The 13,159-nt window shown below is 32.6% G+C and overlaps 1 protein-coding gene across 1 annotated transcript in view; it reads right to left on the bottom strand.

Moving 5' to 3' along the window:
* LOC108687858 (neurogenic locus Notch protein) overlaps nucleotides 1–13,159 on the bottom strand; it is a 298,611-nt gene that overhangs the window by 89,319 nt on the left and 196,133 nt on the right. The window contains exons 6-7 of the mRNA XM_018193906.1: nucleotides 9,074–9,430; nucleotides 5,253–5,408 (exon numbers count right to left, since the gene is read on the bottom strand). Coding sequence (XP_018049395.1) covers nucleotides 5,253–5,408; nucleotides 9,074–9,430 — 513 coding nt within the window. The remainder of the gene's footprint in view (nucleotides 1–5,252; nucleotides 5,409–9,073; nucleotides 9,431–13,159) is intronic.

Here is a 13,159-nt window from a genome sequence, read left to right as displayed (position 1 = left end):
TATATATATATATATATATATTACAATCAGACATACGTAAGTATAGTATTTGGTTTCTAGCATTTGATTTCTGTTTCTTAGTTGATGACGTTTAAAACTGATAGAATCCCGATTTATGATGTGAATCGTACAAAATCCTCGCAGATGATAAGTTTCGCGCACGTCTGTGTGCATATCACGGAAATCAGCGAGATGTGTGGCTCCATGCCGTGCTCGAGTCTTGGCCAGACTATTAATTAACCCGCGACTACTGCCTGTCCACCGGCTAATTACAAACCCATTACCTACTTGTACGCGTATGTTACTGAACGGAAGCTCAATCTTCATGGTTTTGGACTCGCAATGTGCTTGTCAAAATATTCTAACACATGATGGATTTATTTACACCATAACATTTGATGATAATGTATATAAAATGGTAGAACAGAAATAAGTTGCCGATTATTATTATTATTATCAATTAAATTATTACTATTAATATTAATATTTATCAAATTTATTTGGACTAGTTCTTTAGGCTTAGAATCTTTTTTACTACATTTATAATACAAATGTGTATTCGTTAAGACTAGTGTGTCCGGTGAATACACCTAATATTTGAATAAATGAATAAAAAATGGATGAAAATACTCGAATACACTTTTTTTTATTCGTTAAAAAATGAATAAATATTTTTCCATTTGAATGAATATTTTTTGAATATTTTCATTTTGTATTCACTTTTATTCTGTATTATCTGCATATTATAACTTGTAAGAGAAAACAGAAATCTATAAAAACAATGGCTACGATTACACTGTGCGCTTAGTCCGTCACATATAGATTAAACAAAGATATTTTTATTGGAAATAAATAATATATCTCCGAATTTAATGTCCACAGATCATAATGAATGACGTGCTCAAGATATCTTATAACACGTTTTTATGATATTACTATGACATTACTGTGATCGGAATATGTATGGCGTTCTATCAAATAAATATTTATAAATTAAAAATGTATTACTTTCTAAAATATTTTTCAAAATTTCTAAGTTACCTTTATACAATTTGAATATTACAATGACAAAAATAAATAAAATTCATTTTTTTTTACTTAACATCATTAAAGCCGGTTATAATTAAGAGTAACGATTGCTTATTGGATGCTTTTCTTCAATTATATATATTTTGTTTGAATGAATATGAATACTCGTTAAATATTCATACTTTTTTGTAAATAAATATTTTTTGAAAACCCAAAATTTTGAATAAATACAATTTGGAGTTTAATTACAATTTTTTGTGTTCATTAGGTAGACTGAGATATCAATAATTACAATCCAATATCAACAATTACATTTCTAACGACGAGATATTGCATACATTCATCATTCGGCAAATATGAAGTTTCAAGCTTTAAAGGTGCTGTAAAGAAATTTCGATAAATTTCTACACGGCCATTAATTGTCTTTGCAAAATTATTAATAATCGTTGTCGTATTGGCAATGGAACTCCCTCGCGATACATCACACGGGACCTACCAATCATAGGTCGCATATCACAGTTTTACTAAGGAAAAAGGAACGACTACGAATGACAAGTTTGCCCGGAGCTAAAGATTAAGAAAAGGAGAGAAAATTGGGTACACGCAGTATGTTATTAAGGATCACTGTTTCCCTGCGGACATTCACGCGCGATGCTACATGTGTAATCGAATCGATATGTCACCTCGAGCAACGGATAGATAAAATAAATTGGCATCTTTCGATTAAAATCCAGATTAAAAAATCAACAATTTAAAATTTATCGTTTTCATGCTTTCAACATGATCATAATATCGTACACTGAGAAAAAATATAGTCAATTTTAATAAATATTTAGTTCAATACTAACTAAACATTTACTTTACTACAGTAAATAAATATTTGTTTAATAAAAGTAAAATAAAAGATTGTTAAATCAAATTAACACTATTATTTATATCACATAAATATATCTTTATATATTTAATAAATATTTAGTTGGCAGTAACTAAATATTTATTAAAATTGATTATATTTTTTTTCAGTGTACAAAAAATTAATTCCATTCATAGAAATGTCTAAATTTTAAGAGACATAATAATCTTTATGAATAAATGTTCATAAAAATAATTTATTGTTAGTCACGCCTATCCAACTAAAACTGATTTCACCAATTTTTTGAGTTATTAAAGTATGCATGGAATATTAAAAATAATTGTACATATTATACACGTATCTATATGTTTAGATTATATAACAAAAATAAATAATAAGTACATATAATTAGAAAGAATATGTTCTATAACAATCGTATAGAATTTCTTCAAATATTTGCTTTATAAAACTGAAATAAAGTTTTCAGTAGAGGTTTATTTTTATTACTAGTCCTGCAGTGCTACAAACGACTCATAACAATGTGTCGATTAAAGCTTCCCGACCAGCGATAGATCGATCACGGTTTGATGACGAGAATGTCGACGGGCTGGCGCGATGAGAACGAGGATCCGGCACAATAAATAACACGCGAATCCGGCGCCGAATTAATCGATCGTAATCGATCGATTTGCCGTACGCCAATCTGCCCCGTGTGGATTTTCAATTTGCACGGACCGTGGGGGCCTCCGTACACTCGCATCGCGCACATTAATCCACCGATTACTGTACTTGATTACTGTACTCTTGCCGCGAGCAGGGATCCGTTATCTCATTTGAAAAATCTTTCGCGCGATATCGATTTCGACGCATCTTATTTCTTTCACCTTTAGCGATACTTCCGACTAATAACATATCTATTTACCAAAATGTATTGTATCTAAATTGTACCAAAATGATATAGTAACTATGGTTGTCAATCACGACTCTATTTAAATGAGTTATTATTTCTTAAATAATTTACGAAATTTCTAAGAAATTTAATTAAATATAGAGTCTACATTAAAGTATTATTTATTTAAAATACATCTTTTTTATATCATCTGATTCGTTTTCTATGCTTATAGAAAAAATTTTCTAGTTCTATAATACATTTTAATTGTGTATTCAGTGAAGTTTAATTGCATTAAAAAATTTCTTTTTCACATTTTATTGTTGAACATTCAAGACTTTTTACAAGATCGATTCGTCATTCTTAGGCATTAGGTAAAATACACGTTTAAACGCATTATGGTCTCTCGTAGTGAGACAGAATGTAATGACCACTTCCAATTTTTGTAAAAATGCATTGATCAATGATGAATAAAAATCAAAGCATCCGGCTGTCATGATTAAGAAGCTAGCAAAATAACGTTTTAGGTCCCGATTTTAGTTACGAAGCTATTAACGAAGGATATATCATCAGAGTAACAGACTCTTATCTCTCTTTTCTTTCGAAAGAAAGAGAGAAAGAAAGAAAAAATTATTCGCGTGTCCAGCATTGATTGACAATTATCACACTGCCCACGTTGATGTTACACGCACAGATCGTGCGAGGTGGATAGGCAGACAAACGCACGAACATACGTGATCAGAAAGAAATATTACGGAGCTCGATGACCTTTTTGAGCGGCGAGACTAGCGGTCAATCTCGTTAACTCATTGAGATTTTCTTAATGATAATTTTTCGCAATAATAAATTAAGTTCGCGCGAAAAAAAAAAGATATCTCAAGAACCTTAAAATGACTCGAAAGAAGTTATGACATATTAAAAATAACGTTTTAAAAATTACTTTTCGAGTAACATGTTTTTCGCTGTAATAAATTGATATTCCACCTCAGATTCGTATTGACAATTCTATTTGATTTCGCACAATTTAAAACAAATTTTATTTCAACAAGAATTTTCATTGCTTCTAATGGTTGTATTTTTAAATATGATGTCCATAAAGATAAACCGCGATTTGCCGCTTCGATGATTCGCGGATTTTCTTAAACCGTCAGTTGAACGTCGCAAGAGCAATTTATTACTTTCCAAGTGACTTTAATGCAAACTGGTCTCGCCGTGTGATAATATCTATCTGATAAGCTATCCTCACGATGTTAGTTGCCCGATCGTGCGCAAACGCGCCGTTGATCAACATTTCTGTGTTCTTGAATCGAGCCTGTCATTAATAACTAGCCGACAACCGAGACGCTCATTACTTTCGATTTAAATGGAGATTACTTTCAAAACGTGGATTAATAGTTAGCCGAAACGGATAAACCGAATGCGATTTATCCGAATCGATTTAGAAGCGATTTCTAAAAGTAACATTACATTATAATCCACAGTCAGTGATCAATTGATCGATTCATTTTAATCAAATTTATCCCTGTATAATCGGCAATTACCAACTTACAATTTGAAACTTTATCCATTTCGTATGAAAATGTCATTCAATAGTTCATGATTTTATTAAAGTTAAGATTTATACAAGTACATTTAACGAGAAAGATATTTAAGTAGAATAGAAGATCAAATCGTAAAAAAAAAAAATATATAAAAAAAGCAGGGTTGGATAGTGTTAAGTTAAAAAGTTAATTAATTTTAATTTAACTTACATTAAATTAATTTAAGTTACATTTTAGACTCTTAATTTTATTTAGTTACATTTTATCCGTAGCTATCAATTTTTTATTTAATTCTTTGAAGTCTCAGACATAATACGCGGCAAAAGCGATAACTTAAAATGATGTGAAAATTGCAAAAGTGAGTAAATTTACTAGGTGTTGACTAATGAAATTCTAGTGAATAAATATTCTAGTGAATTTGTTCACTTTTGTAATTTTCACCTCATTTCAAATTACACAATCGACCCTCAAATTTCAATCTGTCAGAAACCGTGTATTTCGATTATTATATTATCTATTATTCCTTATTACTATCGTTACTTCCTCGTATTGTGTCTGAAGCCTTAGTCATATCACAGTATTCATAGAATCTTATATATTAAACATTATATATAAACAAAACATGTAAATAAAATACAGAGAGATTTTCTAAATGAAGTATATATTTGTCATTTCCGTTATTTAAGACTAAAATTCTGGAATCATGAATTAAAAAAATAAAAAAAACAAATTTAAGTTTTAACTTTTCAATTATTTTTTTTTTATTAACTTTTAATTCAATTAATTTCATTATAAATTAATTTGTATCTTAACGTAAGTTAAATTTTCAAGGTTGTTAACTTTAACTTAGTTTAAAAAAAAGTTAACTTATCCAACCCTGATAAAAAGTTGAAAAAACTTTTATAGAAACTGCGAGAATGTAATGTGAAAAAAGTCAAACCTTGTGTGCACTCATCAATGTCCTCGGAGCAGTCCAATCCTTTGTATCCGGTGGCGCAAGAGCAGGTGAAGGATCCGTTGATAGGGCTGGTGTCACAAATCGCGCCCTCATGACACGGATTCGACGTACAGGCATCATCGAGATGACAAAGCAGCCCTATAAAAACATAATCGTTTTTCTTTAAGAACTCATATTTATTTTATTACATATTTATCTATTATATTTTCTATTATATAAATCTTTAATTTAAAGTGAAATTATCTCTGTATAATATTTTTTTAAAAATTTATTTAAATTTATTTAAAAATTAAAAATATTTCATTTCCATCTTAATAACAAATATTTCCGAGTGACAGTTTCTTAAGATTATAACATATCATAATAAATAAATCATAAAAAAGTCAACACGCATTTTTTATCAAGTATTACAAATCTTGTTTTCAAAATGTGTTTTCATTCATTGATATGAAAATAATAGGTAATTGTTAAATAATTTACAAAACATGGAAAACGCATGTAACTTTCCGATTTCCTTCAACAGTGAATTATACATCTGTACAGATTATTATAAAACTAATTAAGGAAATTACCAAGCATCGTAAACTAAGAAGGACAATATAAATTGAGAAAGCTGGGACCGCGGGATGTAATTTTCCTTGGGAAGCGGATCGCGTGTGCGTTGAAACGAACTTTTCTTTCAAGTTCCTCCAATAACGGTACCAAAGTCCCCGGGATATTCATATATAAACCAGAATAAGTGCATGCAGATGCAAGAGCACACCCGCGCACAGCTAACTGTAAGTATATCTCTACTGAACTGAAAGCACGCCTGAAGGCAACGCAAGAAGCAGCCATTACGTGTTTATGTTTTGCGTTGTGCATCGCGTGTTCGTTAACTACGCTACTAGTAAGTCCTCTCTTTCTAATCGTCGAAAGTAGTAAGAGAAGATGCAGAACGTGATATAATTTTTTCTTAAAAAAAAATGTACGAAATGAATATGTTGCATCAGCATGTCTAGATATCAAATAAATTTATTCATTTATTTTGCAAAGTTGGTACATTGGTAATTTTTCATAAACAATATCCTTCTTCATCGATATCGTTAATGACGTTAATAAACTAAATAGATTACACGATTCAATGAAATTGTAGTCACTCGGCTATAAACGCAGCTTCCAATAATGGCGACGGTGGATCTGACAGCGAAAAAGGAATATACCTGTATTTGGCGATCGTCGCGCGAATCGATCTGAAAAGCGTCTTCTACTTCGACTACTCCCGCGGCAGGGCGAATAAGGACAGAAACTCGTTTGCAGTCCCCAAGGTCGACACACGGCGAGAAGCCGGGGCTCCGGGAGTCTTCGGAATCTCGAGATTCCGAAGGACCCGTTCTACGCTCTCTATACGTAGTATATCGGCACGTCATACCGACCGCATATGTGCAGCTGCACCTGCCGATGCATTGCCGCGTTCGCAGTGCGAGTCCTGTTCTCGATACCATACTCGGTATCGAGTTAATCACCCTGTTCTCGCGCGCGAACTCGCCAAACTAAACTTGGAAAGAGACTCGATTTTCTTCCTTTTTTGAAGACGGAGACTTTGACTTCCGTTAAATTGTTTAGATCGAGCGATATTTTATAGGGTAACTCCGGCAAATACGCCGCGCTGGGATTTACGCCGCAGAAGTCAAAAAAAATAGGAGTGGAGGTAATTTTCCCGCAACTACTCTGTTACATACCTTTATATTAGCATTGTGTTATGATTTCAATTTCTTACTGTTAATATTAATGAAATTATTGTGAATTGAATCGATTTGTCACTGTGTTAAGTAGCGCCATCATAAATTATAATCTACATAAAATGATTACCGTAGGAAAAGACTTAGTGATTGTTTCGTGATACATGAGTGTAGAGGAATAGTAAAGCATGTTGTATAACAAAATACAAGTACTTTGCTCTTGTATTCTTTGTTTAGTTTGTCGTCTTGTATATCCCACCTTTGAACATTTTTAACAGGCGGGATTTATGCCCAAAGCACAGTACATATAGTAGCGCAACTCTCCTGATTTTATGTTGGTCAAGATGGAATGGGCATGCGTGAAAATAAGTTGCCCCGTCTCTTTTCCTCCTTTTTTTATTGCTCTCTCTCTCTCTCTCTCTCTCTCTCTCTCTCTCTCTCTCTCTTTATTTAAGTAAGCGTTTCAATATTAAACATTTGTCTTTCAAGTATACATGGTTCAGAGTAGAAAGGGAAGTATTATGTGTGTATTGTCCATTTGATGAAATATTGTGTGAGAACTCTCGAGAGATTGGTCTAATTTTTGTGAAAAAATGATAAAGTGACGAACAAAAAAGTAATATAGAAAACTAAGCAAGAAAGATTTCTTTTTATTTGTTGTATTTTAAACTTTTTGGACATTATATGTACATAAATTTCTTTCATATCAGCTTTCTCATAATATTTTCATAGATATATAATTATGTAATATTTCTTTATATAAATATTTTAAAGTTAATTTAATATTTTTCCTAATTTTTCTATATTTTTTTCTTTATTTTTCAATACATTTACAATTTATTAATTTTCATAAAGTTTAAATTATTTCATTGCAATATTAGATTTATTCGCGTCTAATATGCTCAATATATTCCTACAATAGCACTTACTCACTTCAACGAATTCGCTGGATTACGATATGAATAAATCTAGTTTTGCGAGGAATTTTGACAGAGTGAAAAAAGGAAGGAGAAAGAAGTTTAGATGGTAATCGTTAGGTAACTTACTTATTTCACGCATGCGCACTCCATTTTGGCCAACATTAACATCAAAGGTGCCGACAGAAAGTTGCGCTACTGTATATACTGTGCCCCAAGCATACAAAGTGCGCAGATTCAATTCAGTGCACTAAATACAATAAACGCATTACACGAAATATATATCTCATATCATAACACTTGTAATATATTTGGGAAGTAAGAATTGTAATTATTATTTATTACTTCATATACATATTGATCTTATTCCTCCTTAATAAAACTTTATAATCGTATTTTATAAATTATTTATATCATTTTACGTCTTATTTATATGCATTATTTGTAAATTTTTTACGAGCCACCCGTACTCCCCCCCCCCTCCCCTCCCCTATGAATAGTCATACATCCCTTATGGGATATACGACAAAAATGCAACAGTTTAAAAAAGTTCATTTTTTAATATGAAATATAAATATTTCAGATTTCTAATATTTTTTTTTATAATAGTAGACAGTACAAAGTTTTTATGGATATAGTTCATTTACTTTAAACATAGTAAATAATACCTAATAAATTAAATTTTTGATAGATGCGGCGTATATACTAGAGTTACTTTATATGTTTACGACGATTGGTAAAATTCGCTCAAATCAAATAATCGCTATTGTTTGTAACAATTTTTATAAACTCTTTGAGACTCATCTTGCGAATTAAATTAAGATATTGTATATACTTATAATATATCCGTAATTTTAGCATAGCAAAATGTGTAAAAAAATATATATAATCCAAAAAGTATAATTTTTGATGTTACTATTGTTATGTATACGCATTAGCTTACTTATCATATTATATTTCTTTCGAAATATAATATATTCACAATTATTTTAGACATTTAAACATACTCTGTCTGAATACACTCCGATCTAATTTTAGGGAAACCTAAATAAATAGAAATGTGTCTAAATAAATGCGCTATAGGAAATATTATCTTAGTAATGATCTCTGTTTTTACTTTCCATATTTTGTGTTAACATTCTACAGAAAATCACTCACGACTTACCAGTCTTTCCATATGTGCATTGGCAATAGAAGCTGCCAACGCGATCGATGCAAGTTGCGCCGTTGAAGCAGGCTGCGCCTGCACAGTCATCAATGTTGACGCTGCAATCGGGTCCAGTCCAGCCATTCACGCATATACACGAATAACTACCGTGCGAATTCGTGCATGTGGCCCCGTTGTGGCACAAGGACGGTCGTACCGAACATTCGTCCACATCCAGTTCACATTGCGTGCCCGTAAAAGCCGGTGGACACAAACAGGAATACTCGTTCACTCGGTCCATGCAGGTGGCACCATTTTGACAGAGATTGCCTGGGCAATCATCAATATTCTCCTCGCAGTGATCGCCTCGGAATCCTGAAAGATAAAAAGATCGCAATACGTTATTTCATTATCACAGAAAAAACTAGAGATATTAAAATTTAATCTTAAAATGAGAAATGGAAATAAAGATCCACATGAGACGCAAATTAAACAATGAATACTCTTATATAATAAAAGATAAAATATTAAATAATCACGTTAAAAATAATACAAATAAAATTAATACGAATATTATTATTAAACAATTTTTGTAAATAGATGACAAATGATTTCAGATGCGTTGTTTAAATAATTAAACTATCAGTACTGGTGGAATTCTCAAATCGTCGTAATTAGCTTTGATTATTCGATTTCATTCGTGACACTTGAATGCATTTGCATAATTATGATCGGCAGCGCTATTAATAATCATGTGAGTATTAATAGCCTTAGAAGAAGGAAACAGTAATCTTTTACGAATCGCGGAGATATTTTCTAATCGACGTTTAACGAGAGGACCGGACGATGAAAAAACAAAGAAAGCGATTGCGATCATTCTCGGCAATGCATCAGCATGATGTTCGTGGCATGATTATAAAGAGAACTCATTACCACAACACGTCCGCCGGCGTGAAAAATCGAGACGCGCCGTTGATGTCAGGCGTCGGTTTTATCACTTCTATGAATTTATGCTTCGATCGCGCGACCGAGGCCAACCGAGTAAGAAGAGATCGCAAGCTGACATGCCGAAAGGATAAAGCGATGAGCTCCGATAACCATGAAATTGGCGCTCCGATACGCCGGGACGGATTTCTTCCGGCCAAATCGCGCGAAGAAACGGTAAGCAAATAGAGGCGGAAACGTCTGAGACTGCGTGTACGTCAATTTTTACAATAAAATGCAATGCACAGTTTCGTTAACGTGGACAAGTTCATATTTTGCTATCCCAATCAGGGAATACATGATGCAAAGTTTGTCAGATAAAAAGCGTTTGGAAAAAATCATAGTACAAGCGTACATAATTTTTTTTTGCGCACTTGATATATGCAATGTTACACAATTGAGTTGAGTGGAAATTAAGTGGAAGTTAAGTTTTGTTTTAGAACAGACTGTTTCTAACGTCAACTGATTGTACCTGCGTAGTTCTTAAACTTTAGAAGGATAAGAAAAAGACCGATAGGAATCGATGGTGGATCAATCGAACAGACCTTGCATGACTGCTCGATTATTCGCACATTATGGAACTTTATTCATCCGTCGCTTTCTGCTCTTATTCTGTTGGGCAAAACAAACATTTGGACACGCGATAGCTAACGAATTCGCGACGGTGACCTGAGAAACCTTTTATTACGTGTATATTATTGCGTGCAATACATAGCCTTGCGTTTGATAAATATTTATAAATCAATCGTACTATAATAAGTGTTTAATAAAAATATAAAGATTATTGATTAATTTCGACTAACATTGTCGACATAGATATTTATAACTTAAAATAATTCTGAACTTTCTAATTCTTATATTTTATGCATCTATTTTCTGCTCAAAGCTTCCATTCTGATATAATAATTTAGATTTAATTTTAAATACATATCTATTTCGATTATATATATCAAAGATAAAATAAGTGACGTATAAAGACATGTATCTTTTTTAGGATTTAATCTTTATCTTGCTACGGACTGAAAGTTCTGATAATAAGACTGTGAAGAAACAAGCGCAACAGTAGATAAGTCACTGGTATAATTAAATGGCGATAGGAAAGGGTGATCAGTAAACTCTGATTATAAGTGATCCTTATACAAGCAAATATCAAGAAAAGAGACCGCGAACAGAAAACGAAGTGATAACCTAATAGAACCGCTCAGCAATTACCATGGCGACATGTTGCGCAAAACGTCGATATTATTGCGAGACTTGTATGTAGGTTTTATTCATTGCAAAATAAATCTCGCTAAGAGAGATATACCGCTAATTACTGGCAAGAACACATACCGGCACGGTATAGCGCGCACTTATTAATATATTATTGTAGTATCAGTAATTCATTTATTACTGTTACATTATCTAACATTTTGTCGCATCGATACACACTTACGTAATATTTTCACAACATATAAATAATTTATCTTTTATGCTAAGAGTATAACGAATAACTACATAACATTACTGTAAATAAGTAATGCATTAAACATCAGTGCAGCAAATTTTTAATTTTTAGTCGTATGCAATTGATTGTATATATATATCATATGAATGCAATTATATTGCGAAAATAGTATCAAGCGTTTAAAAAAATTTTCAATTTTGTCATTCACGTTGTCATGTAAAATATTTCGAATAATCACATTAATATTCTTATCGATATATCATCGTAATGAGATTGCATTTTCTTGATTCTGATAATCCATTGCGACAAGATAAGTGCGTTAGATCAGATTAAAACGTCAAGATATTTGATGCACACGGAATGATTAGACGCGAAATAAAAACGCCCTAAGAAAATCCGGATATGTGCAGCTCTCGATCAATATAAAAAGTATAATCCCCCCCCCCCCCCCCTCTCTCTCTCTCTCTCTTTCTCTCTTCTTTTACGTGTTCTTCTTTTCTTCTTGCTCTTATCTACCGGTATCAGCAGTTACTCGGTGATACATACCTGGTCATGGACCACAGTTAACATCTAATGGCGCGCATAATTTATGCCTCATAGAACATCCGACTATGCTGCCCGCGGCTATGTAGCAGCGACGACGACGTGACTTAGGATGAGAATAGTGATAAAAACGCAGGCCAGCACGTACTCATGAAGTCTATCACGTTATTATTATTAGAAGCCCGCGAAGGATGCCCATGGCATTAATGTTCGACGCGAAAGTCGAGCCAGCAGATTCATCGCAATTCGTCGAAATCATTTAAGAATGGCTTCGTAGACTAGTAGCTTCATAGACGTAAAAGTTGATCTTTCCTCATCCTGATAATTGATATATCGATTCACGATTTCTTATATCATAGTGACCTCTATTTATGTCAGTTGATGATAATCATTAAGTAGCCCTTTTGAATATAAACAATATGATAAATAAAATAGACGGAAATAATTAATGAGGATCAAATGTGTGTTTTCATTTTTATTTGGGCATTTGCAATTTTAAGCGATTAACGAGAGAAACGTCACATCATAGGAATTTTCAGATGGTATGGATTTCTCGCAAGGTGCGCACGGATAGTCGCACTCGAAAGGTTTCAAGCTGGAATTTTGAGATCGAGATTCCGCTAAGAAACTTCATAAGGGCTTCTTTTCTTCTCAAATTACCATGTTAAAAAAGACATGCCGTTTTAGAGGTTTCACATCTATCTCTAAGATTTTTAATTCAAAAACTCAAATATTCTTTTTCAATGTGTAATAAAAATTAATGCAATCATTGCAGTAATATAAAAATACGGTCGCAAGAAAAAAGAGAGAGGAAAAATGTAATATCTGATGCAATGCAATATAAATCATAAAGCATCTGATAAATCACTAGAATACGGATGGATAAAAGTGTATATTACGATAATTTATCAAACGAGATATCATAAAAATTTTTTCCTGTATGTAATGCACATCGCAAACTTTTCTCGTGATAACGCAATTACAATATCTTGCTCACTCGAGGTCTTTTTCCTCGGAGGAGACTCCGTTACAAGAACAAAATTGCGGCTCAACGTTCGCGATGGCATTTGCACATTCCCTTCCTCGTGACTGGATTTCCCCTGGAGGTGCTCACTCTTTCTCTCTCTCTC

The sequence above is a fragment of the Atta colombica genome, unplaced genomic scaffold, assembly GCF_001594045.1.
Source record: "Atta colombica isolate Treedump-2 unplaced genomic scaffold, Acol1.0 scaffold1, whole genome shotgun sequence".
Taxonomy (NCBI): domain Eukaryota; kingdom Metazoa; phylum Arthropoda; class Insecta; order Hymenoptera; family Formicidae; genus Atta; species Atta colombica.
Note: the sequence above shows the minus strand (reverse complement) of the source record. Positions and strands in the feature narration are given on the sequence as shown.